At 37.1% G+C, this 27039-nt stretch overlaps 1 protein-coding gene and 1 long non-coding RNA gene across 6 annotated transcripts; both read left to right on the top strand.

The window, feature by feature from the left end:
• LOC107625339 lies at positions 1861 to 4072 on the top strand. Its single transcript, XR_001617211.2, has 3 exons — positions 1861 to 2268; positions 2525 to 2578; positions 3864 to 4072. It is a non-coding gene; the product is annotated as an uncharacterized LOC107625339 (long non-coding RNA).
• On the top strand, positions 4119 to 7392 carry LOC107625338. Of its 5 annotated transcripts, none has more exons than XM_021115862.1 (7): positions 4120 to 4729; positions 4974 to 5230; positions 5598 to 5690; positions 5776 to 5877; positions 6144 to 6290; positions 6372 to 6533; positions 7150 to 7392. In XM_021115862.1, exons 3-7 carry the CDS (start codon positions 5688 to 5690, stop codon positions 7237 to 7239), a joined length of 504 nt encoding a protein of 167 aa, XP_020971521.1. In that variant the 5' UTR covers positions 4120 to 4729; positions 4974 to 5230; positions 5598 to 5687; the 3' UTR covers positions 7240 to 7392. The 5 variants fall into 5 exon arrangements, with proteins under 5 accessions (XP_016183448.1, XP_020971521.1, XP_020971518.1 ...); XM_021115859.1 differs by adding an exon at positions 5302 to 5514 and having other exon boundaries at positions 4127 to 4729; positions 6144 to 6533; XM_021115860.1 differs by adding an exon at positions 5302 to 5514 and having other exon boundaries at positions 4127 to 4729; positions 6144 to 6419; positions 7150 to 7350.

The following is a 27039-nucleotide window of genomic DNA, read 5'->3' as shown; positions in this document are numbered from 1 at the left end:
GAGGTATTGAACTCTCCGGATCAAATCATTTTCATCTCTTCCTCAATCAATGCATTCATTGACATTTCTTGGCAATCTTAAGTGATTGGATCCCAATGTCTTGGCTCACCAATCTCTCTAAGCTTGAACAATTTTCCAATGTCTTGATTTGATTGCTCATGGGAAGAGATGAAGTTCGGTCAGTGATTTTACTATACAAATACATAGATCAAAGTATTGGTAGGATTACATGTAACGATATTTATCCAACCCCCAATCCAATCCAATGTGAGAAAGCATTTCTAGCATGAATTCCTCATCCCTCTCTCAAGGATCAAAGGAATTCCAATTATGAATAGCTTCTCTGTCAAGACAACTATCCAATTGAATTAATATCGAAAACTTTCTAACAAAATCAAGAGAAAAGATAGAAGAAGAAGATGAAAACTATTATTGATCCATTGAATTACAATAGAGCTCCTTAACCCAATGAAAGGGGTTTAGTTGTTCATAGCTCTAAGAATGGAAAGTGAACTAGAAAAGTACATTATAGAATTGAAAAGTAAAAAAGTGCAAAAAAAGTAAAATTGGGCAGAGTTTTAGTACTCCGTGTGTGTCAGCCCTCCAATCTATCCAAAACCCAAAACAAAAATAGAAAAGAAAAGAAAAGTACATAAAACTAAAAGACATAGCAGAGAAAATGAAAATCAGAGTGATGAACTCCCATAGCCCCCCCTAAGGGCCTCCTAGAGAGCTCTTTCAATATTCAACAATTCTTATATTTATTGGATGTGGGCCTTGGCTTTTGTTGAAGTGGGTTGAAGTGGCTCCAATGCTGTTGAGAAGAGAGGGGTGCTCAATTGCAAGGTTTTGATATCAACGTTGGAGTCCACGTTTGAGGGCAAACGTTGAGTCAAACGTTCTCTTAAGAAAATGAGTTCTCGGTACTTTGAGCAACTTTTGACTCAATGTTGGAGCACTGATGAGCAGATAATTTATACGCTTTTTGGCATTGTTTTTACATAGTTTTTAGTATGATTTCGTTAGTTTTTAGTATATTTTTATTAATTTTTAAATAAAAATCACATTTCTGGACTTTACTATGAGTTTGTGTGTTTTTCTATGATTTCAGGTAATTTCTGGCTGAAATTGAGGGACTTGAGCAAAAATCAAATTCAGAGGCTGAAGAAGGACTGCAGATACGGTTGGATTCTGACCTCCCTACACTCAAAGTGGATTTTCGGGAGCTTAAGAATTCCAAATGGCGCGCTCTATATTGCGTTGGAAAGTAGACATCCAGGGCTTTCCAGCAATATATAATAGTCCATACTTTGCCCGAGTTTAGACGATGGAAACTGGCGTTCAACACCAGCTCTCTGCCCTATTCTAGCGTTAAACGCCAGAAACAAGTTGCAAAGCAGAGTTAAACGCCAGAAATAGGTTACAAACTGGCGTTTAACTCCAAGGAATACCTCTACACGTGGAAGCTTCAATGCTCAGCCCAAGCACACACCAAGTGGGCCCGGAAATAGATTTCTGCATCATTTACTCATTTCTGTAAACCATAGTAACTAGTTTAGTATAAATAGGACTTTTTACTATTGTATTCAAAGTTCTTGGACCACGTTAATCTTGGTCATTCTGGTTCCCTCTCAGGGGCCGAAGCCAATGAGCACCATTATCACTTATGTATTTTCAACGGTAGAGTTTCTACACACCATAAATTAAGGTGTGGATCTCTGCTGTTCACTACAAGATTAATATTTATTTGAGGGAGTATTTTGGTGAAGGTTTTTAAAAACCTCCACAATACATTTTATTTATGGCAATTTAAAAAACCTCCACTAATAATTAATTAATATTAAATTTTAAAACAACACCTAATTTTTTCAATTTTTCAAAATTGAGAGACTGAGTTAGCTGTGATACTGAGTTAGGTGAGTGAGAACTTGCCGAGTACTTTTTAGGGTTCCACCGCCATTTTTGCATCATTCCCGCTGCCATTTCTGCCGCCGGCATCGCCAGCGGCACCGCCACCACTGCCGTGTCCGTTGCGGTAGAGAGCTTCTGCCATGTCCATTCTATACTGTTGTTGCTGCCACAGTGAAGTTTCCAGATCTGTTCATTATTAATTTGTTCGCTATTAATCGAGCCACCTCCTCGCTATTAATTTCCAGATCTGTACGCTATTAATCGAGCCACCTCCTCAACGCGTTTTTGGATCTGTTCGCTTCCAAGCTTCTTCTTCGACGCAACTTTCTCTCCCTCCATATTTCTCCTCTGCCGTTGGTACTTCTTCGCTATTAATTTGTTGATATCTCTTCTCTATTAATAAATGTCATTTTATTCTGAAGAATTTCATTTGTCTCTTTACGTTTCTCTGTGTCTTTGTTATTTTGGATTTGATTATTTGCTATGATTATGATTCTCTATCTCTCTGTCTAATTGTGAATTATAATTAGTTGATTAATTAATTATTCTCTTGTCCTATTAATTGACATTTTGATCTGTTCATGAAGATACAAATTAATTTCCCATTTTTCAGAGTAAATTTCAGATTATATTGTAAACCAAAAGTTCTCTGGATGCCAAGCATGAGGTTGGTTCTCGTTTGTTGTTTACTTTCTTTGTTAATTTAATGTGTTCTTATCTCTCACTTTTTTTGTAACTTTTGAAGACATATCTGTTTTGGTGTTGCTTTGTTCAAAGGAAAATGACATGATATTTTGCTAAAAATGTGCTAGAGAGCATGAATTACGAATTCTGTATGTAGATCTACATCTAGGATCTATATTTGTCTAATTATAATACAATTTTTTTTTATTGAAAAAGATAAACAGGAACAACAAGAAATGTAACTTCTATAAACAGATCTGTCCAGATTATTTGGCTTGATATATAAAATGTATGCTGCTATTTGAAATAATGGTGGCACTTATATGACTTTAAAGGTAGCTAGTACACTCAATCAGTGACTTGTTCTCATTTTTTTTGTATTAATTCTTAGTGGAGAAAAAGAAAGTGAACAATGTGTTACTTTTTCTATTGTCCTATGATTTTTGTACCTTGCTTATTCTGTCTGAATTTGGTTAGTTATATGTACTTCTCTACATTGATTGAAGAGTTAATTTGATTTAAGTTTGTTTTTTGTAGTAACCATTATTGAAATTGTCTAATTTGCTATAGTTAAACTGTCCTTTGTTGAGGGAAAACAATTGTTCTGTCCCATGTGTCTCCTTCCTTTATCATGGATAAATTTTCACATGTTTGATTTTGGGAAGAATCATGTGTAAGGAACCTAAGAAGCTATATAAATTGTATCAAAAAGAGGAGGGCCTAATGCCATTCAAAGATTTTGTGCAGCAAGAGAAAATAGCACTGTTGAAATCCAGTATAGCCTATACAAAACAAGGAACTTGCTCTTTGGTGATTCTAAAACATTGAAGGAATTTGTGAACATGAAATACAGTGACATTGCAAAGAAGTATCATTTTCTCATTGAAAGTATAATGACATTTGATCAATTTATGAAGAAGAAATTCAAGGAATTGAAAGGAAAATTCGAGTTCTATATGCAGACTTTGTACACACACATTCCAACATCTTTTATTCAGATCAATGATGTGAGGAGGATGACTAGAGCTTTAGATTTGCTTAGATCCCTTGAAAGTTTCTTGAATCATGTTCTGTACAGGAAAACTCTGAATTATAGTGATGATGATGAAGAAAAGAAAATAGAATATACTAAAAATGAAAACAAAACCAAACAAGTCTGAAGTATTTCTTTGCTTCCATTTTCATTGTTTAGCTTCCTTCTTATTCACTTGCTTTAAATTTAGTTATTCTATTGCTGGTAATTGTTCTAAACCTGTAATGCTTTTCAGGAACAAGATTATTTTTCGCTCTTTATCTAGCTGGGACTCAACCTCAACAAGCTTAGCTCTCGTTTCATTGCATTCTTTCCTAGCATTGCCTGTCTCCCTCTTCTGGGCCTCTAATTCACCCAGCAGCTACTGAACCATATTAGATTTTGAAGACTGAGGTCCTCCTCTAGAACCTAGCACACATGTTTTATTCCTGACCACTATTGTAGTACTAGTTTACTAGTTTACTGCCAAATATATACTGCTTTTTGTGTGTCAGCTGCCACAATTTCTGCAAATGAGGCTCCTTTCCTGTCACCGGGTCTTACTGTTAAATTTGTTTACTTTAATAAATAATATTCAAAAATTGCCATGTATTCTGATGTAACACATTGTAAACCACTGAATTAAATTGGAATCTTACAGCTTCATAGCTGACCGCATGAAAAGATTTCTGGCCACTGGTATGATTTGTCTGCATTTTTGTCCTATTTGTCTTGTTTACTGTGCTTATCAACTGAAGATTGATTAAAAAAGGCATGTTATTGAATTCATTAATATTCCACAGGGTGGTAAGGAGGATAGAAGAGAATAAACTAATACTTAACATTTTTGTATTTGTTGATGTGCAGTCATGCCAAGGGGCAAACGCATAAAAATTCCATTAAAGTTTGTAGATGAGAGGGAAAACAATAATGCTTCTCGTTTACTTCAACCTCCAGCACCAGCAGCATTTGAAGATACCACTAGTGTAGAGGCTAGTGAGGCTCCTTCTCAAGATCCTTCTCAAGCTCCTTCTCAAGCCGCTGCAAATTCCATTTCATCTGATGGAGCTACATGTTGTTCTAACTCAAAGTCTTCATCTGCTTGGAATGTAGAGATAATTGGTATTAATTTATATTGCATAATTAATTTATGTGATTAAAGCATAGTTTAAATCATTTATGCTATTAGGTTGAACATGTCTTGATCCATAATCATTTGTTAGCTTAAAGGGTTGTAACTCCTAATATTTTATATTTGACTTTTGAGAATAATTGTAACAATGAAGTTTTAAAAAAAATGGATAAATAGTTATACATGCATTATTTATGAATGTTTTCAATAATTAAGTTTTTTATTTTTCTTAAGACTCTACAAATATGAAGAAGAAAGCTAAGATCAAAGTTAAGGATGTTTGCAACTTACCTAGGGGAGACCGTGTAATTGTAGAGGTTGACGAAGAGGGTGCGGCATATGGTGAAGCACAAGGTTTACTTGCTGGCTATTGTGGTATATTAGCAACTAATGCACGTATCTTTCCAATTAGCTTTGAAAAGTGGTCAGGACAAGAAAATGGTGGCATGCCTAAGTCTTTTAAGGATGAGTGCTTTGATACAATGATAAAGGTAAAATTCATTTTATTTGAAACTTCTATTAGTTCAAGTATTTATTTATTTATTTATTTGTTTGTTTGAAGTCCCATTTCCATTTTACAAGCACAGAAAAGATTGCCTACAGGTATTGCATTCAAAGTATTGCAAAGAAGTGGGCAACATATAGGCAAAGATTGTGGAATGAGTTCTATGATCTAACCATGAGAAGAGAAGCATTGGTGAACAATGTGCCTGATGATGTTCCAAGAGATCAATGGGCTTGCTTTGTCAATTATCGACTAAAACTGTCTATAGTTGTAAGACACTAAACAATTCATTTAGTTATTGTTGTACTTTAATTAAAAGAAATATTAATTGAAGTTATTATATTTATTTTTAGGAGCTTTGCATGAAAAATAAGGAAAATTGAAGCAAGCAAACCATTCCTCACACTTGTGGATCTAAATCCAACTCTCGGAGGCGACATGAAATGGTACATATATACACACTTGGTACATGTGTGATTTTACTTGCATTATATATGTTAAATGTTTAACTCTTTATTCTTTCTTTTTTAGTACTTGGAAACGGGAAAGAAGCCTAGTAGAGGAATGATGTACATTGAAACACATAAGAGAAAGGATGGGTCTTTTGTAAATAACGAGGCATTAACTATAGTGTTAAGTATTTTGTAAACCTTTGCTATCTTATCTTATTTTATTTGTATGTGATCATGTGAAAATGGGATTTGAGTGTGGTTTCTTGTGGATTGAGATATATAATGATTATAGGAAAGTGGTTCACTTCACTTGCAAGTACTTTTCACTTTAAATTTTTGGTTGTGATAATGGTCTAGGAACACTAGAATAATCATAATCTGCAATGCCATTGGTTACATGTGTTGCTACTTTTAAATTGAATAGTTTCTATTTATTCTTTTAAATAGGAACAAATTGAGCTGAATATAACACAGTCAAATACACAATTTGAGGTGTCCCCTAATGATGCTGTTGGTAAAATTTTTGGGCCTGAACACTCTGGGAGAGTTCGTTGCATCGGCATGGGAGCAGCGCCTACAAATACCTTTAGGAATGTGAGAAGTCGGCTTAATGGGATGACCATCTCCACTAATTCAATTGGATCTTCTTCGCCTACTAGTGCTGCAATTTTACAGGAAAAGATCAATAATTTGGAGTCCGACTTACATAATTCACAGCAAAAGGTCATTAGTCTAGAGTCTAAGTTGCAGCAATCATTTGATATGATGAAAGCATATCTAATGATGAAGGAAGGAGGAATTCCCAAAGCGCTTGTTGGCTTCTTTTCTGCCCGCGAGGTAACTTTATAATTAATTCATTTGTTAGGAATATAAGTTTAGATGGAATAATAATTGGTGTGTTTAATAGTGTGACACACTAAAAGTAAAAGGCTCAAATGATAACAATTGGTGTGTTTAATAGTTATAAAAAAGCTAGTGTTATGTTAAAGTTGTTACATTATTTTACCAACTTGTTTCATTATCAGTGGAAACCCACGACTCTAGATGCCAAAAATTAGGCTAAGAATGGTTAAGAACATGGACATCATAATGTTCTTGCATTCTGTTAGTGGTCGTTGTGCATTAAACATGAGAAACTGCTCTGCTGCTGCGTATTGCATGGATTGCAGAGGAAGCTATAGCCATATATCATTCATTTCCCCAAAATAAATCAGCCTCACAAAAAGGCAACCATATTTTACTGAACCCATGTTTTAGGATAATGATATCATTTTGTAGTAAGCAACCAAGCATATCCGCATGTTTCTACCTCTTTAATCGTATAGCTGCAGTTTTTTGTTTTCTTACACTAGGTTTAGATGCTCTTTAAAATTGAGTTGTAAGGCTTATATCGAATTATCTTGATGCTTTAACTTTACTGAAATTACTAATAACATCTTATGTTTACATATAGGCTAATGATGCTGAAAGTGAGCCTACTACTCCCTTTGATGCTAGGAGATTAGCTGGTGATAGTAACGGACATCCGAGGACAAATATTTGATATTTTTATGTAATTAGATGACATTGAAATATTGAAGTTGTATTTTACTTTTTAAAGAAAAACAGTAATAGTTATGTAAAACAATACCATATGCAATTATGTTTGGAACTATTGACTTTGAGAATTTTTATATATAGAGTTATGTCTTATATTCAGGAATTGTGTTATAAAAGATTTAGCTTTTAAATTTTGATATTACAAAATAAATTTCTAATTTGAGAGTATATAAATGGGATGAGATTAATGAATGATTTGAAATTAAAAATAAATAATTAATTACAGGATTTGTGGAGGTTTGAAAATCTCACAAAATAGTTAATTCTTGTTAAATTAAAAAATCAATTTGTGGGGGTTTTAAACTGCCACAAAAGTGATTTAAAACTGCCACAAAAGTTCAATATAAAACCTCCACTAAACACACACAAAACCCCCCACTGAATAGATTGTGGAGGTTCTTAAAAACCCCCCACAAAAGACCTCGTGGCACCTCAAATTTTGGGGGGTTTTAGAAACCCCCACAAACTATTTGGTGGGGTTATGAACCTCCACAAATAAGAAAAAAATTGCCACAAATAAACAAAAACCTTGTAGTGGTTCCTCATGAATTAATGCAAAGTACTATTGTTTTTCTATTCAATTCAAGCCTATTTCTTCCCTAAGATATTCATTCGCACACAAGAACATGATGAATGTGATGATTATGTGACGCTCATCATCATTCTCACTTATGAACGCGTGCCTGACAAACACTTCCGTTCTACATGAAAGTAAGCTTGAATGCATATCTCTTAGCCTCCTGACCTACAATCAGAGTCTTCGTGGTATAGGCTAGAATTATTGGCGGCCATTCTTGAGATCCAGAAAGTCTAAACCTTGTCTGTGGTATTCCGAGTAGGATCTGGGAAGGGATGGCTGTGACGAGCTTCAAACTCGCGAGTGCTGGGCGTAGTGACAGACGCAAAATGATTACTGAATCCTATTCCAACAGGATCGAGAACCGATAGATGATTAGCCGTGCGGTGACAGCGCATTTTGGACTATTTTCACTGAGAGGACGGGATGTAGCCATTGACAATGGTGATGGCCAACATACAGCTTGCCATGGAAAGGAATATGAAGGATTGGATGAAAGCAGTAGGAAAGTGGAGATTCAGAAGGAACTAAGATTATGAACGTGCGTATAAAGTTTTTGGCGCCGTTAGTTATGCGAAGTTGTGACAAAGAACTAAGATTATGAACGTGCGTATAAAGTTTTTGGCGCCGTTAGCAAGGAATGAACGATCACGATTTCGTGCACCAAGTTTTTGGCGCCGTTACCGGGGATTGTTCGAGTTTGGACAACTGACGGTTCATCTTGTTGCTCAGATTAGGTAATTTTATTTTAATTTAAGCTTTTTGTTTTAATTATTTATATTTTCGAAAAAAAATTTTAAAAATAAATTATTCTATGGCTTCAGAATTTTTAAGAATGAATTCTAGAGTTTCAAGATAATATGTTGAAGCCTAGCTGGCTGTAAAGCCATGTCTAAATTCTTTTGGACTGAGGCTTCCTCTTCACATGCTTGAACTATGTATGCTGAAGCTTGGCTGGCCATTGGCCATGTCTAGTGTTTTGGACCGGAGCTTTCACTGAAAGCTTGGCTGGCTAGTAAGCCATATCTAATTCCTGGACCGGAGTTTTAGACTAACATTGCAAGATTCCTAGAATTCCTATTAAAAATTTTGAAATTCTTATTTTCCTTTTCAAAATAATTTTCAAAAAATCTAAAATTTTTTTATAAAATCATAAAATCAAAAATAATTTGATGTTTCTTGTTTGAGTCTAGTATCAAATTGTAAGTTTGGTGTCAATTGCATATTTTTAATTTCATTAAAAATTTTGAAAACTCATGCATGTGTTCTTTATGATCTTCAAGTTGTTCTTGATGATTTTCTATGTTTGATATTTAATTTTTCTTGTTTTGTGTCTTTTCTTGTTTTTTATATGCATTTTCAATTTGTTAGTGTCTAAAGTTTGAAAATTTCTAAGTTTGGTGTCTTGCATGCTTTTCTTTTCTTAAAAATTTTCAAAAACATGTTCTTGATGTTCATCTTGACATTCAAAGTGTTCTTGGTGTTCATCTTGACATTCAAAGTGTTCTTGGATGCATTGTGTGTTTTGATTCACAATTTTTATGTCTTGTGTCTTTTTTGTATTTTTCTCTTTCTTCATTAAAAATTCAAAAATAAAAAAATATCTTTCCCTTATTCTCTCATAAATTTTCGAAAATTTGAGTTGACTTTTTTAAAACTTTTTAAAATTTAGTTGTTTCTTATGAGTCAAGTCAAATTTTCAATTTAAAAATTCTATCTTTTTCAAATCTTTTTCAATTTTTCTTTCAGAATTTCAAAATTTTCAAAATTTATTTTCAAAATCTTTTTCTTATTTCTATTTCATATTTTCGAAATTAATACTAACAATTAATGTGATTGATTCAAAAATTTTTAGTTTGTTACTTGCCTAGTAAGAAAGGTTCAATCTTTAAACTCTAGAATCATATCTTTTTAGTTTCTTGTTAGTCAAGTAATCATTTTTAATTTTCAAAATCAAATCTTTTTAAAATTCTTTTTTAAATCTTTTTCAAAATAAATTTCAATCACATCCTTTTTAAAATCAATTTCAAAATCTTTTCTAACTTCTTGTCTTTTCAAAATTGATTTTCAAATCCTTTTCAATTAATCTTATCTTTTTGTTTGATTCTTATCTTTTTCAAAACTACCTAACTAATTCTCTCTCTCTAATTTTCGAAAATCACTAACCTCTTTTTCATAATTCCTTTTAAACTAACTAGTTATTTTAAATTTTAATTTAATTTAATTTCATTTTTAGTTTATTTTTGAATTATTTTAAATTAAAAACAAAAGTATTTTTATTTTTTTTTGTTTAATTTTCAAATTCTTCCCTCTCTCATCTCCTTCTAATTATTTATTTATCTACTAACACTTCTCTTTCACTCAAAAATTCGAACCCACTCTTCTCCTCTATGTTCGAATTCTTATCTTTTCCTTCTCCCATTCTTCTATTCTTATACTCATATAAGGAATCTCTATACTGTGACATAGAAGATTTCATATTTTCTTTTGTGTTCTCTTCTTTTTCATATGAGCAGGAACAATGATAAGAACATTCTTGTTGAAGCAGATCCTGAACATGAAAAGACTCTGAAGAGGAAGCTAAGGGAAGTTAAAGCACAACTCTCTGGAGAAAATCTGACAGAAATTCTCGAAAAAAAAGGAGACGGCCGAAAATAATAATAATGCAAGGAAGATGCTTGGTGACTTTACTGCACCAAATTCCAACTTACATGGAAGAAGCATCTGAATCCCTGCCATTAGAGCAAACAATTTTGAGCTAAAGCCTCAATTAGTTTCTCTGATACAACATAACTGCAAGTTTCATGGACTTCCATCAGAAGATCCTTTTCAGTTCTTAACTGAATTCTTGCAGATCTGTGATACTGTTAAGACCAATGGGGTTGATCCTGAGGTCTACAGGCTTATGCTTTTCCCGTTTGCTGTAAGAGACAGAGCTAGAATATGGTTGGACTCTCAACCTAAAGATAGCCTGAACTCTTGGGATAAGCTGGTCACGGCTTTTTTAGCCAAGTTCTTTCCTCAAAAGCTTAGCAAGCTTAGAGTGGATGTTCAAACCTTCAAACAGAAAGAAGGTGAATCCCTCTATGAAGCTTGAGAGAGGTATAAGCAACTGACCAAAAAGTGTCCTTCTGACATGCTTTCAGAATGGACCATCCAGGATATATTCTATGATGGTCTGTTTGAATTATCTAAGATGTCATTGGACCATTCTGCAAGTGGATCTATTCACCTAAAGAAAACACCTGCAGAAGCTCAGGAACTTATTGACATGGTTGCAAATAACAAGTTCATGTACACTTCTGAAAAGAATCCTGTGAGTAATGGGACGCCTCAGAGGAAAGGAGTTCTTGAAATTGATACTCTGAATGCCATATTGGCTAAGAATAAAATATTGACTCAGCAAGTCAATATGATTTCTCAGAGTCTGAATGGATTGCAAGTTTCATCCAACAGTACTAAAGAGGCATCTTCTGAAGAAGAAGCTTATGATCCTAAGAACCCTACAATAGCAGAGGTGAATTACATGGGTGAACCCTATGGAAACACCTATAATCCCTCATGGAGAAATCATCCAAATTTCTCATGGAAGGATCAACAAAAGCCTCAACAAGGCTTTAATAATGGTGGAAGAAACAGGTTTAGCAATAGTAAGCCTTTTCCATCATCCTCTCAGCAACAGACAGAGAATTTTGAGCAGAATCCATCTAGCTTAGCAAATATAGTCTCTGATCTATCTAAGGCCACTTTAAGTTTCATGAATGAATGAAGAGAGAACTTTTGCGTGATCTAGAATTCAGAATAAATTCCCATTGCAAGTATAGCTTCTAAACCAACAAAAGTCCTTTCTTACAAACGTTTTGGTTGTCACAAGTAACAAACCCCTTTAAAATTGATAACCGAAGTATTTAATCCTTGGTTCGTCTTCTCAAGGAATTGCAGGGAGGTGTTCTTTATTATCGGTTATGAATTTTGTAAATTGGGGGTTTTGAAAGTAAGGAACAAGTAATTTAAATGACAAATAAAATAAATAAATAACTATAAAATAAACTCTTGGCAAGGTATGAGAATTTGGAAGTCCTATCCTAGTTATCCTTATCAATGGTGATGAGAATTGAGTTTTAATCCCACTTAGTTAACCTTTACTAAAGCAAAGGAAGCTCAAGTGGACCAATTAGTTTGATCCTCAGGTCCTAGTCAATTCCTAAGAAAGGACTGGAGTTATTGAAGTTCAATTCAATTAGCAAAGACAACAATTATCAATCACGTTGAGTGTGATAACTCATGAGTTACCAATTACTTTACCAAAGCCAAAAGGGAAAAATCTAAATTATTAATATAAATAAAGGAAAGCAATCATAATTCTGAAATACCTCAAATTATATTAAATAGAAAATCAAACCTAAACATGAATGGTTCATAAGCCAAATTGGCAATAAAAGTAATTAAAGGATAACATTAGAATAACTGAAAGTAAAAGAGAAATATAAAGTAAAAGGAATATTGAACCTGATAAGGAGTTGGAATACTAAATTGAAATAATAAGAAATCCTGATCCTAAAACCTAAGAGAGAGGAGAGAACCTCTCTCTAAAAACTACATCTAAATCATGAAAAGTGCCTAATTGGAGACTCTCCTCTTGAATGGATTCATTCCCCCACTTTATAACCTCTAATCTGTGCCTTCTGGACTTGGATCTGGGCCAAAAAGGGTTTCAGAAATCGCTGGGAGCATTTTCTGTAATTTCTGGTACATGGCGTCTATCACGCGTCCGCGTGGGTCACGCGGTCGCGTCATTTGGAGTTTTCATTGTCACGCGTTCGCTTCGGTCACGCGTACGCGTCATCTGTGTTCTGCTAATGGCGCGCGTCCGAGTCAGTCACGCGTTCGCGTCGCTGCCTTTTTGCGCTGGGCATGCGACCGCGTCGTCCATGCGTTCGCGTCGCTGCCAGTTTCTTCAAAAACTCCATTTTGTGCTTTCCTTCCATTTTTGTATGTTTCCTTTCCATCCTTTAAGTTATTCCTGTCTTAGAAGATCTGAAACTACTCAACACACAAATCACGGCATCGAATGGTAATAAAGGGTAATTGAAATAATTATTTTTAAGCATAGGAAACATGTTTTTCACATATATCACATAATAAGGAAGGGAAAGTAAAACCATGAAATTTACGTGAATAAGTGGGTGAAGGGTTGAATAAATCATTTAAATTGAGCACAATATATATCATAAAATATGGGTTTATCAATGAAACAAGGTCCTCCATTAGAAATTTGGAGGCACAAGTGGGCCAGCTGAGTAAAAGAGTCACTAAAACTCCTCCTAGTACTCTCCCAAGCAATACAGAAGAGAATCCAAAAAGAGAGTGCAAGGCCATAACCTTACTTGGTGTGGCCAAACCCAAAGAGGAGGAGGAGGACGTGAATCCTAGTGAGGAAGACCTCCTGGGACGTTCAGTAACCAATAAGGAGTTTCCCTTTGAGGAACCAAAGGAATCTGAGGCTCATCTAGAGACCATAGAGATTCCACTGAACCTCCTTTTACCATTCATGAGCTCTGATGACTATTCATCTTCTGAAGAAGATGAAGACATTGTTCAAGGGCAAGTTGCCCAGTATTTAGGAGCAATCATGAAGCTGAATGCCAAGCTATTTTGTAATGAGACTTGAGAGGATGAGCCTCCATTGCTCATTAATGAACTAAATATCTAGGTTCAGCACACTTTAACTCAAAAGAAACAGGATCCTGGTAAATTCTTAATTCCCTGTACCATAGGCACCATGACCTTTGAGAAGGCTCTATGTGACCTGGGGTCAGGCATTAACCTTATGCCAATCTCTGTAATGGAGAAACTTGGGATCTTTAAGGTGCAAGCTATCAGAATCTCATTAGAGATGGCAAACAACTCAAGAAAACAGGTTTATGGACTAGTAGAGGACGTGCTAGTAAAGGTTGAAGGCCTTTACATCCCTGCTGATTTCATAATCCTAGAAACTGGGAAGGAGGAGGATGAATCCATCATCCTTGGATGACCCTTCCTAGCCACAGCAAAAGCTATGATCGATGTGAACAGAGGAGAGTTGGTCCTTCAACTGAATGAGGACTACCTTGTATTTAAAACTCAAGGTTCTCCTTCTGTAACCATGGAGAGGAAGCAAGAAAAGCTTCTCTCACTGCAGAGTCAACCAAAGCCCCCACAGTCAAACTCTAAGTTTGGTGTTGGGAGGTCCCAACATTGCTCTGAATATCTATGAGGCTCCATGAGAGCTCATTGTCAAGCTATTGACATTAAAGAAGTACTTATTGGGAGGCAACCCAATGTTATATAATTATATCTATTAATTTTCCATTGCTATTTTATGTTTTTTAGGTTGATGATCATGTGGAGTCACAAAAACTACTGAAAAATAAAAAACAGAATGAAAAACAACATTAAAAATAGCTCACCCTGGAGGAAGAACTTACTGGCATTTAAACACCAGTAAGAAGCATCAAACAGGCGTTTAATGCCAGAAAGAAGCATCAAGCTGGCGTTAAACGCCAGAAACAAGCACCAGACTGGCGTTTAATGCTAGAACAGAGCATGGAAGTGGCGTTAAACGCCAGAAACAAGCAGCAAGCTGGCGTTTAATGCCAGACATGCACTCTAAGGGCGCTTTGCACGCCTAAATGGAGCAGGGATGTTAAGTCCTTGACCCCTCTAGATCTGTGGACCCCACAGGATCCCCACCTACCCCACCTCTTCTTCTCTCCTCTTCACACCTTTTCATAAACCTCTTCCCCAAATACCCTTCACCAATCACTTCCATACCTCTTCCCCATAAACCCCGCTACCTCCAAAATTCAAATTCTTTTCCCTCCCAAACCCAACCCTAATGGACGAAACCTACCCTCCACCCCACTCCTATATAAACCCCTCAATACTACTCCATTTTCACATATTATAATGACCACTTCTCCCCCTTGGCCGAATACACCTTCTCCCTCCATCTCCTCCATTCTTCTTCTTCCTCTACCACTTTCTTTCTTTTTTTGCTCGAGGACGAGCAAACCTTTTAATTTTGGTGTGGTAAAAGCATTGCTTTTTGTTTTTCCATAACCATCAATGGCACCTAAGGCCAGAGAAACCTCAAGAAAGAGGAAAGGGAAGGCAATTGCATCCACCTCTGAGTCATGAGAGATGGAGAGATTCATCTTAAAGGTCCATCAAGACCACTTCTATGAAGTTGTGGCCAAGAAAAAGGTGATTCCTGAGGTTCCTTTTAAGCTCAAAAAGAGCGAATATCCAGAGATCCGACAAGAGATTAGAAGAAGAGGATGGGAAGTTCTCTCTAATCCTATTCAACAAGTCGGGATCTTAATGGTTCAAGAGTTCTATGCAAACGCATGGATCAATAGGAACCATGATCAAAGTATGAACCCGAATCCAAAGAATTGGCTTACCATGGTTCGGGGAAAATACTTAGATTTCAGTCCAGAAAATGTAAGGTTGGCGTTCAACCTGCCAATGATGCAAGAAAATGCACGCCCCTACACTAGAAGGGTCAACTTTGATCAAAGGTTGGACCAAGTCCTCATGGACATATGTGTGGATGGAGCTCAATGGAAAGTTGACTCAAGAGGCAAGCCGGTTCAATTGAGAAGACCAGACCTTAAGCTTGTAGCTAGAGGATGGTTGGAGTTCATTCAACGCTCAATTATTCCTACTAGCAACCGGTCTGAAGTTACTGTAGACCGGGCCATCATGATCCATAGTATCATGATTGGGGAGGAAGTGGAAGTTCATGAGATTATACCTCAAGAACTCTACAAGGTGGCTAACAAGTCCTCCACTTTGGCAAGGTTGGCCTTTCCTTACCTCATTTGCCACCTCTGCAATTCGGCTGGAATTGACATAGAGGGAGATGTCCTCATTGATGAAGACAAGCCCATCACTAAGAAAAGGATGGAGCAAACAAGAGATCATGGACCTCAACAAGAGCATGAGGAAATTCCTCACCATGAAATCTCTGAGATACCTCAAGGGATGCACTTCCCTCCACAAAACTATTGGGAGCAAATCAACACCTCCCTAGGAGAATTAAGTTCCAACATGGGACAACTAAGGATGGAACACCAAGAGCACTCCATCATTCTCCATGAGATTAGAGAAGATCAAAGAGCTATGAGGGAGGAGCAACAAAGACAAGGAAGAGACATAGAGAAGCTCAAGAGCACCATTGGTTCTTCAAGAAGAGGAAGACGTCACCCTCACTAAGGTGGACCCATTCCTTAATCTCCTTGTTTATTTATTTTCTCTATTTTTCGTCTACTATGCTTTATGTCTATTTATGTTTGTGTCTTATTACATGATCACTAGTGTCTAAGTGTCTATATCTTAAAGCTATGAATGTCCTATGAATCCATCACCTCTCTTAAATGAAAAATGTTTTAATTACAAAAGAACAAGAAGTACATAATTTTGAATTCATCCTTGAAATTGGTTTAATTATTTTGATGTGGTGACAATGCTTTTTTGTTTTCTGAATGAATGCTGGAACAGTGCATATGTCTTTTGAATTTGTTGTTTATGAATGTTAAAATTGTTGGCTCTTTAAAGAATGATGAAAAAGGAGAAATGTTATTTGATGATCTGAAAAATCATAAAAATGATTCTTGAAGCAAGAAAAAGCAGTGAATAGAGAAAAGCTTGCGAAAAAAAAAAGAAAAGAAAATTGGCGAAAAAAAATATAAAAGAAAGAAAAAGAAAAAAAAAGCAAGCAGAAAAAGCCAAGAGCTCTTTAAACCAAAAGGCAAGAGCAAAAATCCAGTAACCCTTTAAACCAAAAGTCAAGGGTAATAGAAAGGATCCAAGGCTTTGAGCATCAATGGATAGGAGGGCCCAAAGGAAAAAAATCCTGGCCTAAGCGGCTAAACCAAGTTGTCCCTAACCATGTGCTTGTGGCGTGAAAGTGTCAAGTGAAAACTTGAGACTGAGCGGTTAAAGTTGAGGTCCAAAGCAAAAACAGAGTATGCTTAAGAACCCTAGACACCTCTAATTGGGGACTTTAGCAAAGCTGAGTCACAATCTGAAAAGGTTCACCCAATTATGTGTCTGTGGCATTTATGTATCCGGTGGTAATACTGGAAAACAAAGTGCTTAGGGCCACAGCCAAGACTCATAAAGTAGCTATGTTCAAGAATCAACATACTGAACTAGGAGAATCAATAACACTATCTGAATTCTGAGTTCCTATAGATGCCAATCATTCTGAACTTCAAAGGATAAAGTGAGATGCCAAAACTGTTCAGAGGCAAAAAGCTACTAGTCCCGCTCATCTAATTGGAGCTAAGTTTCATTGATATTTGAAATTTATAGTATATTCTCTTCTTTTAATCCTATTTGATTTTCAGTTGCTTGGGGACAAGCAACAATTTAAGTTTGGTGTTGTGATGAGCGGATAATTTATACGCTTTTTGGCATTATTTTTACATAGTTTTTAGTATGATTTTGTTAGTTTTTAGTATATTTTTATTAGTTTTTTTAAATAAAAATCATATTTCTGGACTTTACTATGAGTTTGTGTGTTTTTCTGTGATTTCAGGTAATTTCTGGCTGAAATTGAGGAACTTGAGCAAAAATCAGATTCAGAGGCTGAAGAAGGACTGCAGATGCTGTTGGATTCTGACCTCCCTGCACTCAAAGTGAATTTTCTGGAGCTACAAGAGTCCAACTGGTGCGCTCTCAATTGCGTTAGAAAGTAGACATTCAGGGCTTTCCAGCAATATATAATAGTCCATACTTTGTCTGCGTTTAGACGACGCAAACTGGCGTTCAACGCCAGCTCTCTGCCCTATTCTGGCGTTAAAAGCCAGAATCAAGTTGCAAAGCAGAGTTAAACGCCAGAAACAGGTTACAAACTGGCGTTTAACTCCAAGGAAGACCTCTACACGTGAAAGCTTCAACACTCAGCCCAAGCACACACCAAGTGGGCCCGGAAGTGGATTTCTGCATCATTTACTCATTTTTGTAAACCCTAGTAACTAGTTTAGTATAATAAGGACTTTTTACTATTGTATTCAAAGTCTTTGGAGCACTTTAATCTTGGTCATTCTGGTTCCCTCTCTGGGGCCGAAGCCAATGAGCACCATTATCACTTATGTATTTTCAACGGTAGAGTTTCTACACACCATAGATTAAGGTGTGGAGCTCTGCTGTTCCTCATGAATTAATGCAAAGTACTATTATTTTTCTATTCAATTCAAGCCTATTTCTTCTCTAAGATATTCATTCGCACACATGAATATGATGAATGTGATGATTATGTGACGCTCATCATCATTCTCACTTATGAACGCGTGCCTGACAAACACTTCCGTTCTACATGAAAGCAAGCTTGAATGCATATCTGTTAGCCTCCTGACCTACAATCAGAGTCTTCGTGGTATAAGCTATAATTATTGGCGGCAATTCTTGAGATCCAAAAAGTCTAAACTTTTTCTGTGGTACTCCGAGTAGGATCTGGGAAGGGATGGCTGTGACGAGTGATGCGGGTGGAAACTGTCTCTCAACAAATTTCCTTCGACAAGTGTACCGAATTTGTCGTCAAGTAAAAACTCACAATAGAGTGAGGTCGAATCCCACAGGGATTGATTGATCAAGCAACTTTAATTAGAAGAATGTTCTAGTTGAGCGAATCCAGAATTTGGGTTGAGAGTTGCAGAAAATAAAATGGCGGGAATTTAAATAACAGAAAAGTAAATGCTAGAATTAAAGGGCTGGAAGTAAATGACTGAAAATAAATTGCAGAATTGTAAATGGGAATGGGGGATTTGCTCATAAAAGTAAATGGCAGAAATTAAAGAGAATAGGTAAGATCAGAGATGGGGAGTTCATTGGGCTTAGAAGATGTTGCAGTTCTCCGGATCAAGTTCATTTTCATCTCTTCCTCAATCAATGCACTCATTGATCTCCTTGGCAATCTTAATTGATTGAATTACAATTTCTTACAATTCAATGTCTCAAATCTTGATCAATAGCCAATTCCTTGGTCAATTGCTCATGAGAAGAGATGAAGTATGGTCACTGATTATACCACATGCATTTCCCAAATCAAGTATTGAGAGGGTTATAGTCACATACCCATCCAAACCCAATTTGGTCCAGCATGAGAAAGCATTTCTAGCTTGATCTCTTCATTCCTCTTTCAAGGTTCAGAAGAGATCCAAGTTTGAATAGCTTCTTTTCCAAGATAACTACTCAATTGGATGAAGATCGAAAGCTTTCAAGTAAAATCAAGAGAAAAGATAGAAGAAGAATAATGAAAATTAGTATTGATCCATCAAATTACAACAGAGCTCCCTAACCCAATGAAAGGGGTTTAGTTGTTCATAGCTCTAGAAAATGAAAATAAAGATGGAGAATACATCATAGAACTAGAAATTGCAGAGAAAGTAAAATACAGAGAGTAGTTCCCTTTTTTCCCCTCTTTTGGAACTCCCCTCAACAATTCAAAGCTACTCCTATATATACTACTTCTCTCAGCTTCTAGTTGGCTCTTCAAGTCTTGGGCCTTTGGATCTTGAGTTTGAAGCAGTTCTCTTCTTCATTTGGGCTTGGCTTTACTTGCAGAGAGAAAATGTGAAGTGGGCAGAGACCTTAGCTCAGGACGTTAGGGGTGTTAACGTTTAGTGAAAATATAAGTTCGAGAACGTTAGTGACAATCAACTTTCTCACTAACGTTACTAAGTAAAAGCCACGTTAACTTCAACGTTAGTGGCATAAATGTTGCCACTAACGTTACCTCTAAGTCCTTCGCACACGTTATTGAGAATTAACATTTCCAATAACTTTGAAAAGCCCCCTTTGTTCCCACGTTAGAGCCCACGTTAACTGATGCCAGGGCATCTTGGCCAGTTTCACTGACCTTTTCTTTACTGTTTTTAGGGTAGTTTCATGCATTTCTTTAGGAAATAAGCTAGTTTTGGGTAGATATTCACCTACACTTTGATTCAAGCATACATTGTGCATTTTACATTATTTCATGAGGATTTTGCATGAATTTAGTGACAAATTGTATGCTGCATTACCCATGACTTGGAAGCAAGGAAAGGGAGGTAACTCGCAAGGTTAATGAGAAAAGTGATTGCCAATAACACTCTCAAAGCCATCATTCCCCACGTTAAGAGTCACGTTAACTAAGTTAACGTGCACTCTAACGTGGAGAGGGGAAGTTGAGCCAACGTTAGTGACACTTAACATTGTCACTAACGTTGGCAAACACTCATGAGTGGCCACATTAGAGCCCACGTTAACCTAGTTAACGTGGGCTTTAACGGGAAGCAAAAAGGGGCACACTGGAACGTTAGTGACAATGTTGAGTGTCACTAACGTTCTCGAAGGGTGGCAAGGCCACGTTAGAAGCCACGTTAACCTAGTTAACGTGGGCTTTAACGGGAAGCAAAAAGGGGCACACTGGAACGTTAGTGACAATGTTGAGTGTCACTAACGTTCTCGAAGGGTGGCAAGGCCACGTTAGAAGCCACGTTAACCTAGTTAACGTGGGCTTTAACGGGAAGCAAAAAGGGGCACACTGGAACGTTAGTGACAATGTTGAGTGTCACTAACGTTCTCGAAGGGTGGCAAGGCCACGTTAGAAGCCACGTTAACCTAGTTAACGTGGGCTCTAACGTGAGGCAAAGGGGTACATTGGAACGTTAGTGAAAATGTTAAGTGTCACTAACGTTCTCGAACTTATACTTTCACTAAATGTTGACACCCCTAACGCCCTGAGTTAAAGTCTCTGCCCACTTAGCACTTTCTCTCTGCAAGTAAAGCCAAGCCCAAATGAAGAAAAGAACTGCTTCAAACTCAAGATCCAAAGGCCCAAGACTTGAAGAGCAAACTAGAAGCTGAGAAGAGTAGTATATATAGGAGTAGCTTTGAACTGTTAAGGGAGTTCTGGAAGTTGGGAAAAGGGAATTACTCTCTGTATTTTACTTTCTCTGAAATTTCTGGTTCTATGATGTATTATCCATCTTTATTTTCATTTAATAGAGCTATGAACAACTAAACCCCTTTCATTGGGTTAGGGAGCTCTGTTGTAATTTGATGGATCAATACTAATTTTCATTATTCTTCTTCTACCTTTTCTCTTGATTTTACTTGAAAGCTTTCGATCTTTATCCAATTGAGTAGTTATCTTGGAAGAGAAGCTATTCAAACTTGGATCTCTTTTGAACCTTGAAAGAGGAATGAAGAGATCAAGCTAGAATTGCTTTCTCATGCTGGACCAAATTGGGTTTGGATAGGTATGTGACTATAACCCTCTCAATACTTGATTTGGGAAATGCATGTGGTATAATCAGTGACCATACTTCATCTCTTCTCATGAGCAATTGACCAAGGAATTGGCTATTGATCAAGATTTAAGAGATTGAATTGCAAGAAATTGTAATTCAATCACTTAAGATTGCCAAGGAGATCAATGAGTGCATTGATTGAGGAAGAGATGAAAATGAACTTGATCCAGAGAATTGCACCATCTCCTAAGCCCAATGAACTCCCCATCTCTGATCTACCCATTCTCTTTAATTTCTGTCATTTACTTTTATGAGCAAATCCCCCATTCCCATTTACAATTCTGCAATTTATTTTCAGTCATTTACTTCCAGTCCTTTAATTCTAGCATTTACTTTTCTGTTATTTACATTTCCTCCATTTATTTTCTGCAACTCTCAACCTAAATTCCGGATTCGCTCAACTAGAACATTCTTCTAATTAAAGTTGCTTGATCAATCAATCCCTGTGGGATTCGACCTCACTCTATTGTGAGTTTTTACTTGACGACAAATTCGGTACACTTGCCGAAAGGAGATTTGTTGTGAGACAAGTTTCCACCCGCATCATTAACTTAGTTAACGTGGGCTTGCCATCCTTCGAGAACGTTAGTGACAATGTTGGGTGTCACTAACGTTGTCGACCATGCTTGCTTCTTACGTTAGCTCCCACGTTAACCAAGTTAACCTGGGAGTTAACGTGGTATGTTTCTCCTTAGGCCAACGTTAGTGACAATGTTGAATGTCACTAACGTTGGCGTTCCTCCCCCTTTCTAACGTTAGAGGCCACGTTAACTAAGTTAACGTGGACTCTAACGTGGCCACTTATGAGCATTTGCCAACGTTAGTGACAATGTTAAGTGTCACTAACGTTGGCTCAACTTCCCTTCTCCACGTTAGAGTTCACGTTAACTTAGTTAACGTGACTCTTAACGTGGTCAATGATGGCTTTGAGAGCGTTATTGGCAATCACTTTTTCTCATTAACTTTGCAAGTTACCTCCCATTTCTTGCTTCCTTTGGTCCTAAAATCAAGCAATAGAGCGCATCAAAGTTCTAGTCCAAGTCATGGGCAATGCAACATACAATTTGTCACTAAACTTATGCAAAATCCTCATGAAATAATGTAAGATGCACAATGTATGCTTGAATCAAGGTGTAAGTGAATATCTACCCAAAACTAGCTTATTTCTTAAGGAAATGCATGAAACTAACCTAAAAACACTAAAGAAAAGGTCAGTGAAACTGGCCAAGATGCCCTGGCATCAACAAGCTTCAAACTTGCGAGTGCTGGGCGTAGTGACAGACGCAAAAGGATTACTGAATCCTCTTCCAGCAGGATCGAGAACCGACAGATGATTAGCCGTGCGGTGACAGTGCATTTTGGGCCATTTTCACTGAGAGGACGAGATGTAGTCATTTATAACGGTGATGCCCAACATACAACTTGCCATGGAAAGGAATATGAAGGATTGGATGAAAGCAGTAGGAAAGCGGAGATTCAGAAGGAACTAAGCATCTCTATACGCTTTTCTGAAATTCTCACCAATGAATTACATAAGTATCTCTATCTTTATTTTACGTTTTATTTATCTTTTAATTATTAAAACTCTATAACCATTTGAATTCGCCTGACTGAGATTTACAAGGTGATCATAGATTGCTTCAAGCCGACAATCTCCGTGGGATCGACCTTTACTCATGTAAGGTTTATTACTTGGACGACCCAGTGCACTTGCTGGTTAGTTGTGCGAAGTTGTGACAAAGAACTAAGATTATGAATCTGCGTATAAAGTTTTTGGCACCGTTACCAAGGAATGAACGATCACGATTTCGTGCACCAAGCACCAACGTTCGCGCGTCCACGCATGCGCGTGGGTGGTCAAAATTGTCATTCCACGCGTGTGTGTTTCCCACGCGTACGCGTCAAACAAATTTTTGCGCGTATGCGTCTTTCAGGCATTCGCGTGCAAGGCCAAAATTCGCATTCACGCGTACGCGTAATAGACGCGTATGCGTCGCCTCAAATTTTCCCAATTCCAATTTTGGAGACTCATCGCATACGTTGGCCTCAGCGTTGGACCACAAACGCTCCCTCCAATATTGGCCTTTTCCACGCGTGCGCGTCACCCACATGTACGCGTGGATTGTGAAATTTCCAGGCTTCACGCATGCGCGTCGCCCACGCGTACGCATTGCATCAAATTTCTCAAGTTTCCAGAAAGCACAATGTATTGAAATACATTGTATGTTGGCATCAGAAACTTGCAGAAAGTTGCATTGCCTCCTTTTCTTTCTCCTCCTCTACTTCTTTCCACCTATCAACAACCAAACACATGCATCAAAGCTTTGCTAAAATCATAAGAAATTGCCTCAGTCTTAGCACACAAGTAATTATGGTATAAATCTCAAGAAAATATATCATAATTAATACTATTTGATTGAATCAAGGCATGCATAAAATTCTCATCCAAATATTACTTATTGCCTAAGAAATACATGAAACTCTAAAACAAACAAAAAATGGCTTGTGAAACTAGCCAAGATGCCTTGGCATCAGCCCATCACCAAGAGGATCATGGAATATGCTTGTGAGTATGCGAGAGCCCCGAGGGAGGAGCCAGTTTCCTCTCCTTAGCCAGGGCAGCCCGTGATGCCTCAGGGATATTAGTTTCCTCCACGAGACTATTGGGATCAGCTGACATCATCTGTTGATTAGATGAGGATCGATCATGAGGGCCATTCTACCCTACTCCAGTAGCTAGTGGAGGAGCAGTAAAGCCAGAGGGGGGATATGGATGAGCTAAGGTGCAACTTTGGAACTTGGAGAGGATTCCCAATAAGTCCGTCAGGAGGAGGAGGTAGCCACCATGACACTTGAGGTGGTTTAGTTCTTTTTATGTATATTTTCCTATTTTAGCTCTACTATTATTATTATTATTATCTCCTATTTTCTAGTGCTTATTAGTGTCTTTTGCATGATCTTATTTAGAGTCACTAAGTCTAGTTATAGTTAATAATTTTAAGTGTCTTTAATTTTTGCTTATTTTGAAAAGTGGTCTCATGTATTGCTCACTGAGCTTGAAAGAAAAAGAAAAAAAAGTGATGTAATTGCATGAGAAATTGAGTTATATATTCTGAAGTGTCTTATTTGTCTTGATGTGGTGGTATTATCAGTGGTTCTAAATGTATGAAATGAATAGTGCGTAATTAATATTGAAATTGAGAGTGTTAAGTTCTGAAGCACAGGAATTTAGAGAAGTATTATGGATTCTCTAAATTAAACAAGAAAGTAATCCTTGAAGCAAAAGAGATAGCAAAAAGAAAAAAAATAGAAAGCAAGGTCCAAGGCTCTGAGCATCAATGGCTAGGAAGGTCAAATATGATTAAAAGCTCAAAGAAGTTGTTTTCGTAGCCATATGCTTGTGGTGTAAATGTGTCAAGGAATTCTTGAGATAGAGCACTAAGAGTCGAGACCAAGTGTAAATAAAAGAGTATGCCAAAGGCTCTGAGTACCACTGACTAGAAAAATAAAAAAGAAAAGTCTGAACTCAAAGAGTACCCCAATCAAGTGCTTGTGGTGTTTCTATGTCAAGTAAAGCTTGGGACAAAATATTTAGAAGTCACAACTAGACTCAAGGTGCAAAGCACCAAAGAAAAGATAAGAAAGAGCTGTGTTCAAGGATTAGTCAGGGATTAAAAAGGAAGAGAATTCATAATATTATCCGAACTCTAGCTCTGAAGGACTTTGACACTTCTAAACTTCAAAGGATAGTGAGATGCCAAAACTGTTCAGGAACACAGTGTCATTTACCCCACTTAGTGAATGGATAGGAGATCAATTTAAAACTCAATTCTCTAATAATTTCATTCCCCAATTTTATATTATTTTAGTTGCTTGAGCACAACCAACAATTCATGTTTGGTGTTGTGATGCATGACATCTTCTCTTTATTTTCTGGTTATTTTGGATATGAATTTATTGAGTTTTGTTGAATTTTTAGTGTTTGAAGCCTGTTTGGATGCTATTTTAAAGTGCATTGTGGTTTTATTTATTTCAGGAAAGCTGGCGCTAAATGCCACTACTGGGCATTTGGCGTCAGATGCCTCGTATCGCATGCAAGCTCTCTGGTGAGCTGGCGTTTGGTGCGTGAATTGTGAACTCGCACAACTTAACCGGCAAGTGCACCGGGTCATCCAAGTAATACCTCAAGTAAGTGAGGGTTGATCCCACGAGGATTGTCGAATTGAGCAAGCAATGACTATCTTGTTGGAATTGGTCAGGCAAATTGAAAGAGGGTTTGGTGTGTGCAATTCGCATAGAACAATAAGCAATAAAAATAAAGAAAGCAACAAACAAATTGATGTGAAAACAATGTGAGAAAACGGTTAAGGTCTCGGAGATGTTTATCTTTTTGGATTAAAATATCTTACCAACTATTTTAACAATGAATGATTCATTCTATGGCAAACCATAAGTGTCTAAACCCTAATCTCTTAGCGATTTAGCCTCCTCTAATCTTCATCAACCGCCACTCTCGTGGTTACTTAACTCAGATTAGATGGTGAAGTTTAGAAAGCTAGTTTATACCACGAAGGCCCTAATTATCCTAAACCGACTAAATAGATGTTGCTTATCCCCATCGGTTGTGTAATTAGCCGCCTCAGAGGAATGTTTTCAAGATGTAGTTCAAGCGAGATAACTCACTCGAGAATCACAAGAACTCATGTAGAACAGGGTTATACTCTCGTTCCACCCAGTTCATAAGATTAAGAACGAAAACAATCCTTAGAATTGAATCAAACATAAATTAAAATAGAAGAATAATAGTTCTAATCTATAGAAATAAATAGAGCTCCTAACCTTAACCAAGAGAGGTTTAGTTGGTCATACATACAGAGAAAACGCTAATTCATATGATGCTTGATGCGAGATTCCAGATACCTAGACAGGGTGCATCTGATCCCTTTAAATACTAATTGTAACGACCCAACTCCCGGTATGTCATGGTCATACAAGAAGCCAAGTGCTACCAACTTGTCCTTCCTAATTATTAACTATTATTTAATATATGAGCCTGTTCCTTGTTAGAACGTAGATAATTTACGAGTAACTTTTTTTTATTTAACTTATATCATTACGAGCGATGAGGTAATACATACATAGACAGGAATATAAAGGAAGCATAAGAAAACATAGAACACAGCTGATAATATACATCATATACACTATGACAAAACATGTAGCGTTTACAAGAGATAATGTTAGTTTACATCCTCGTCAACCTACGTAGTTAATATATACACGACACTCCTAGGGCATGGCCCATACAAAAAGCTGCTAAGCTGGCTCCCAGGCTAGCTTAACTACTCTATAGCTCCTAGCTCTTGGGTGTACTAACACAAGTGAGAGACTAACCAAAAGTCAATGTCAGACTAGAGTGTCATCAAAAGAATGCCCCTACCGCTGTCAACCTATATCTACACGTGGCCGTTCAGTAGATCGTCATGAGGCTCGTCCATCTCCTCATCCTGTTCTATCTCTATCTCTGGGTCCTCTTCCTCGTAGTCATCAATAGCTATAGCTATATCCTCAGAACCACCAGAAGCAATACTGTCACTATGTACAAAACCATTCACGATCACAGGTTGGTTTATGTATGTAGGAGCTACCCCATCGTCCGGTAGTGCCGGCTCATCATGCTGTGGAAAATCAGGAATTGGCTCAGGGGAAAAGTCCTACTCTGGTGGAATTGTAGGTACATACCCTCCAGCTATCTCGGGCTTATTAGGAATGATAGGCTCAGGTGCCACCTCATCCAAGGGTTGAGCTGGTATAGGGTGTCTGG

This window comes from Arachis ipaensis, chromosome B02 (assembly GCF_000816755.2).
Source record: "Arachis ipaensis cultivar K30076 chromosome B02, Araip1.1, whole genome shotgun sequence".
NCBI lineage: Eukaryota > Viridiplantae > Streptophyta > Magnoliopsida > Fabales > Fabaceae > Arachis > Arachis ipaensis.
This window is presented reverse-complemented; position numbering and strand designations above follow the sequence as displayed.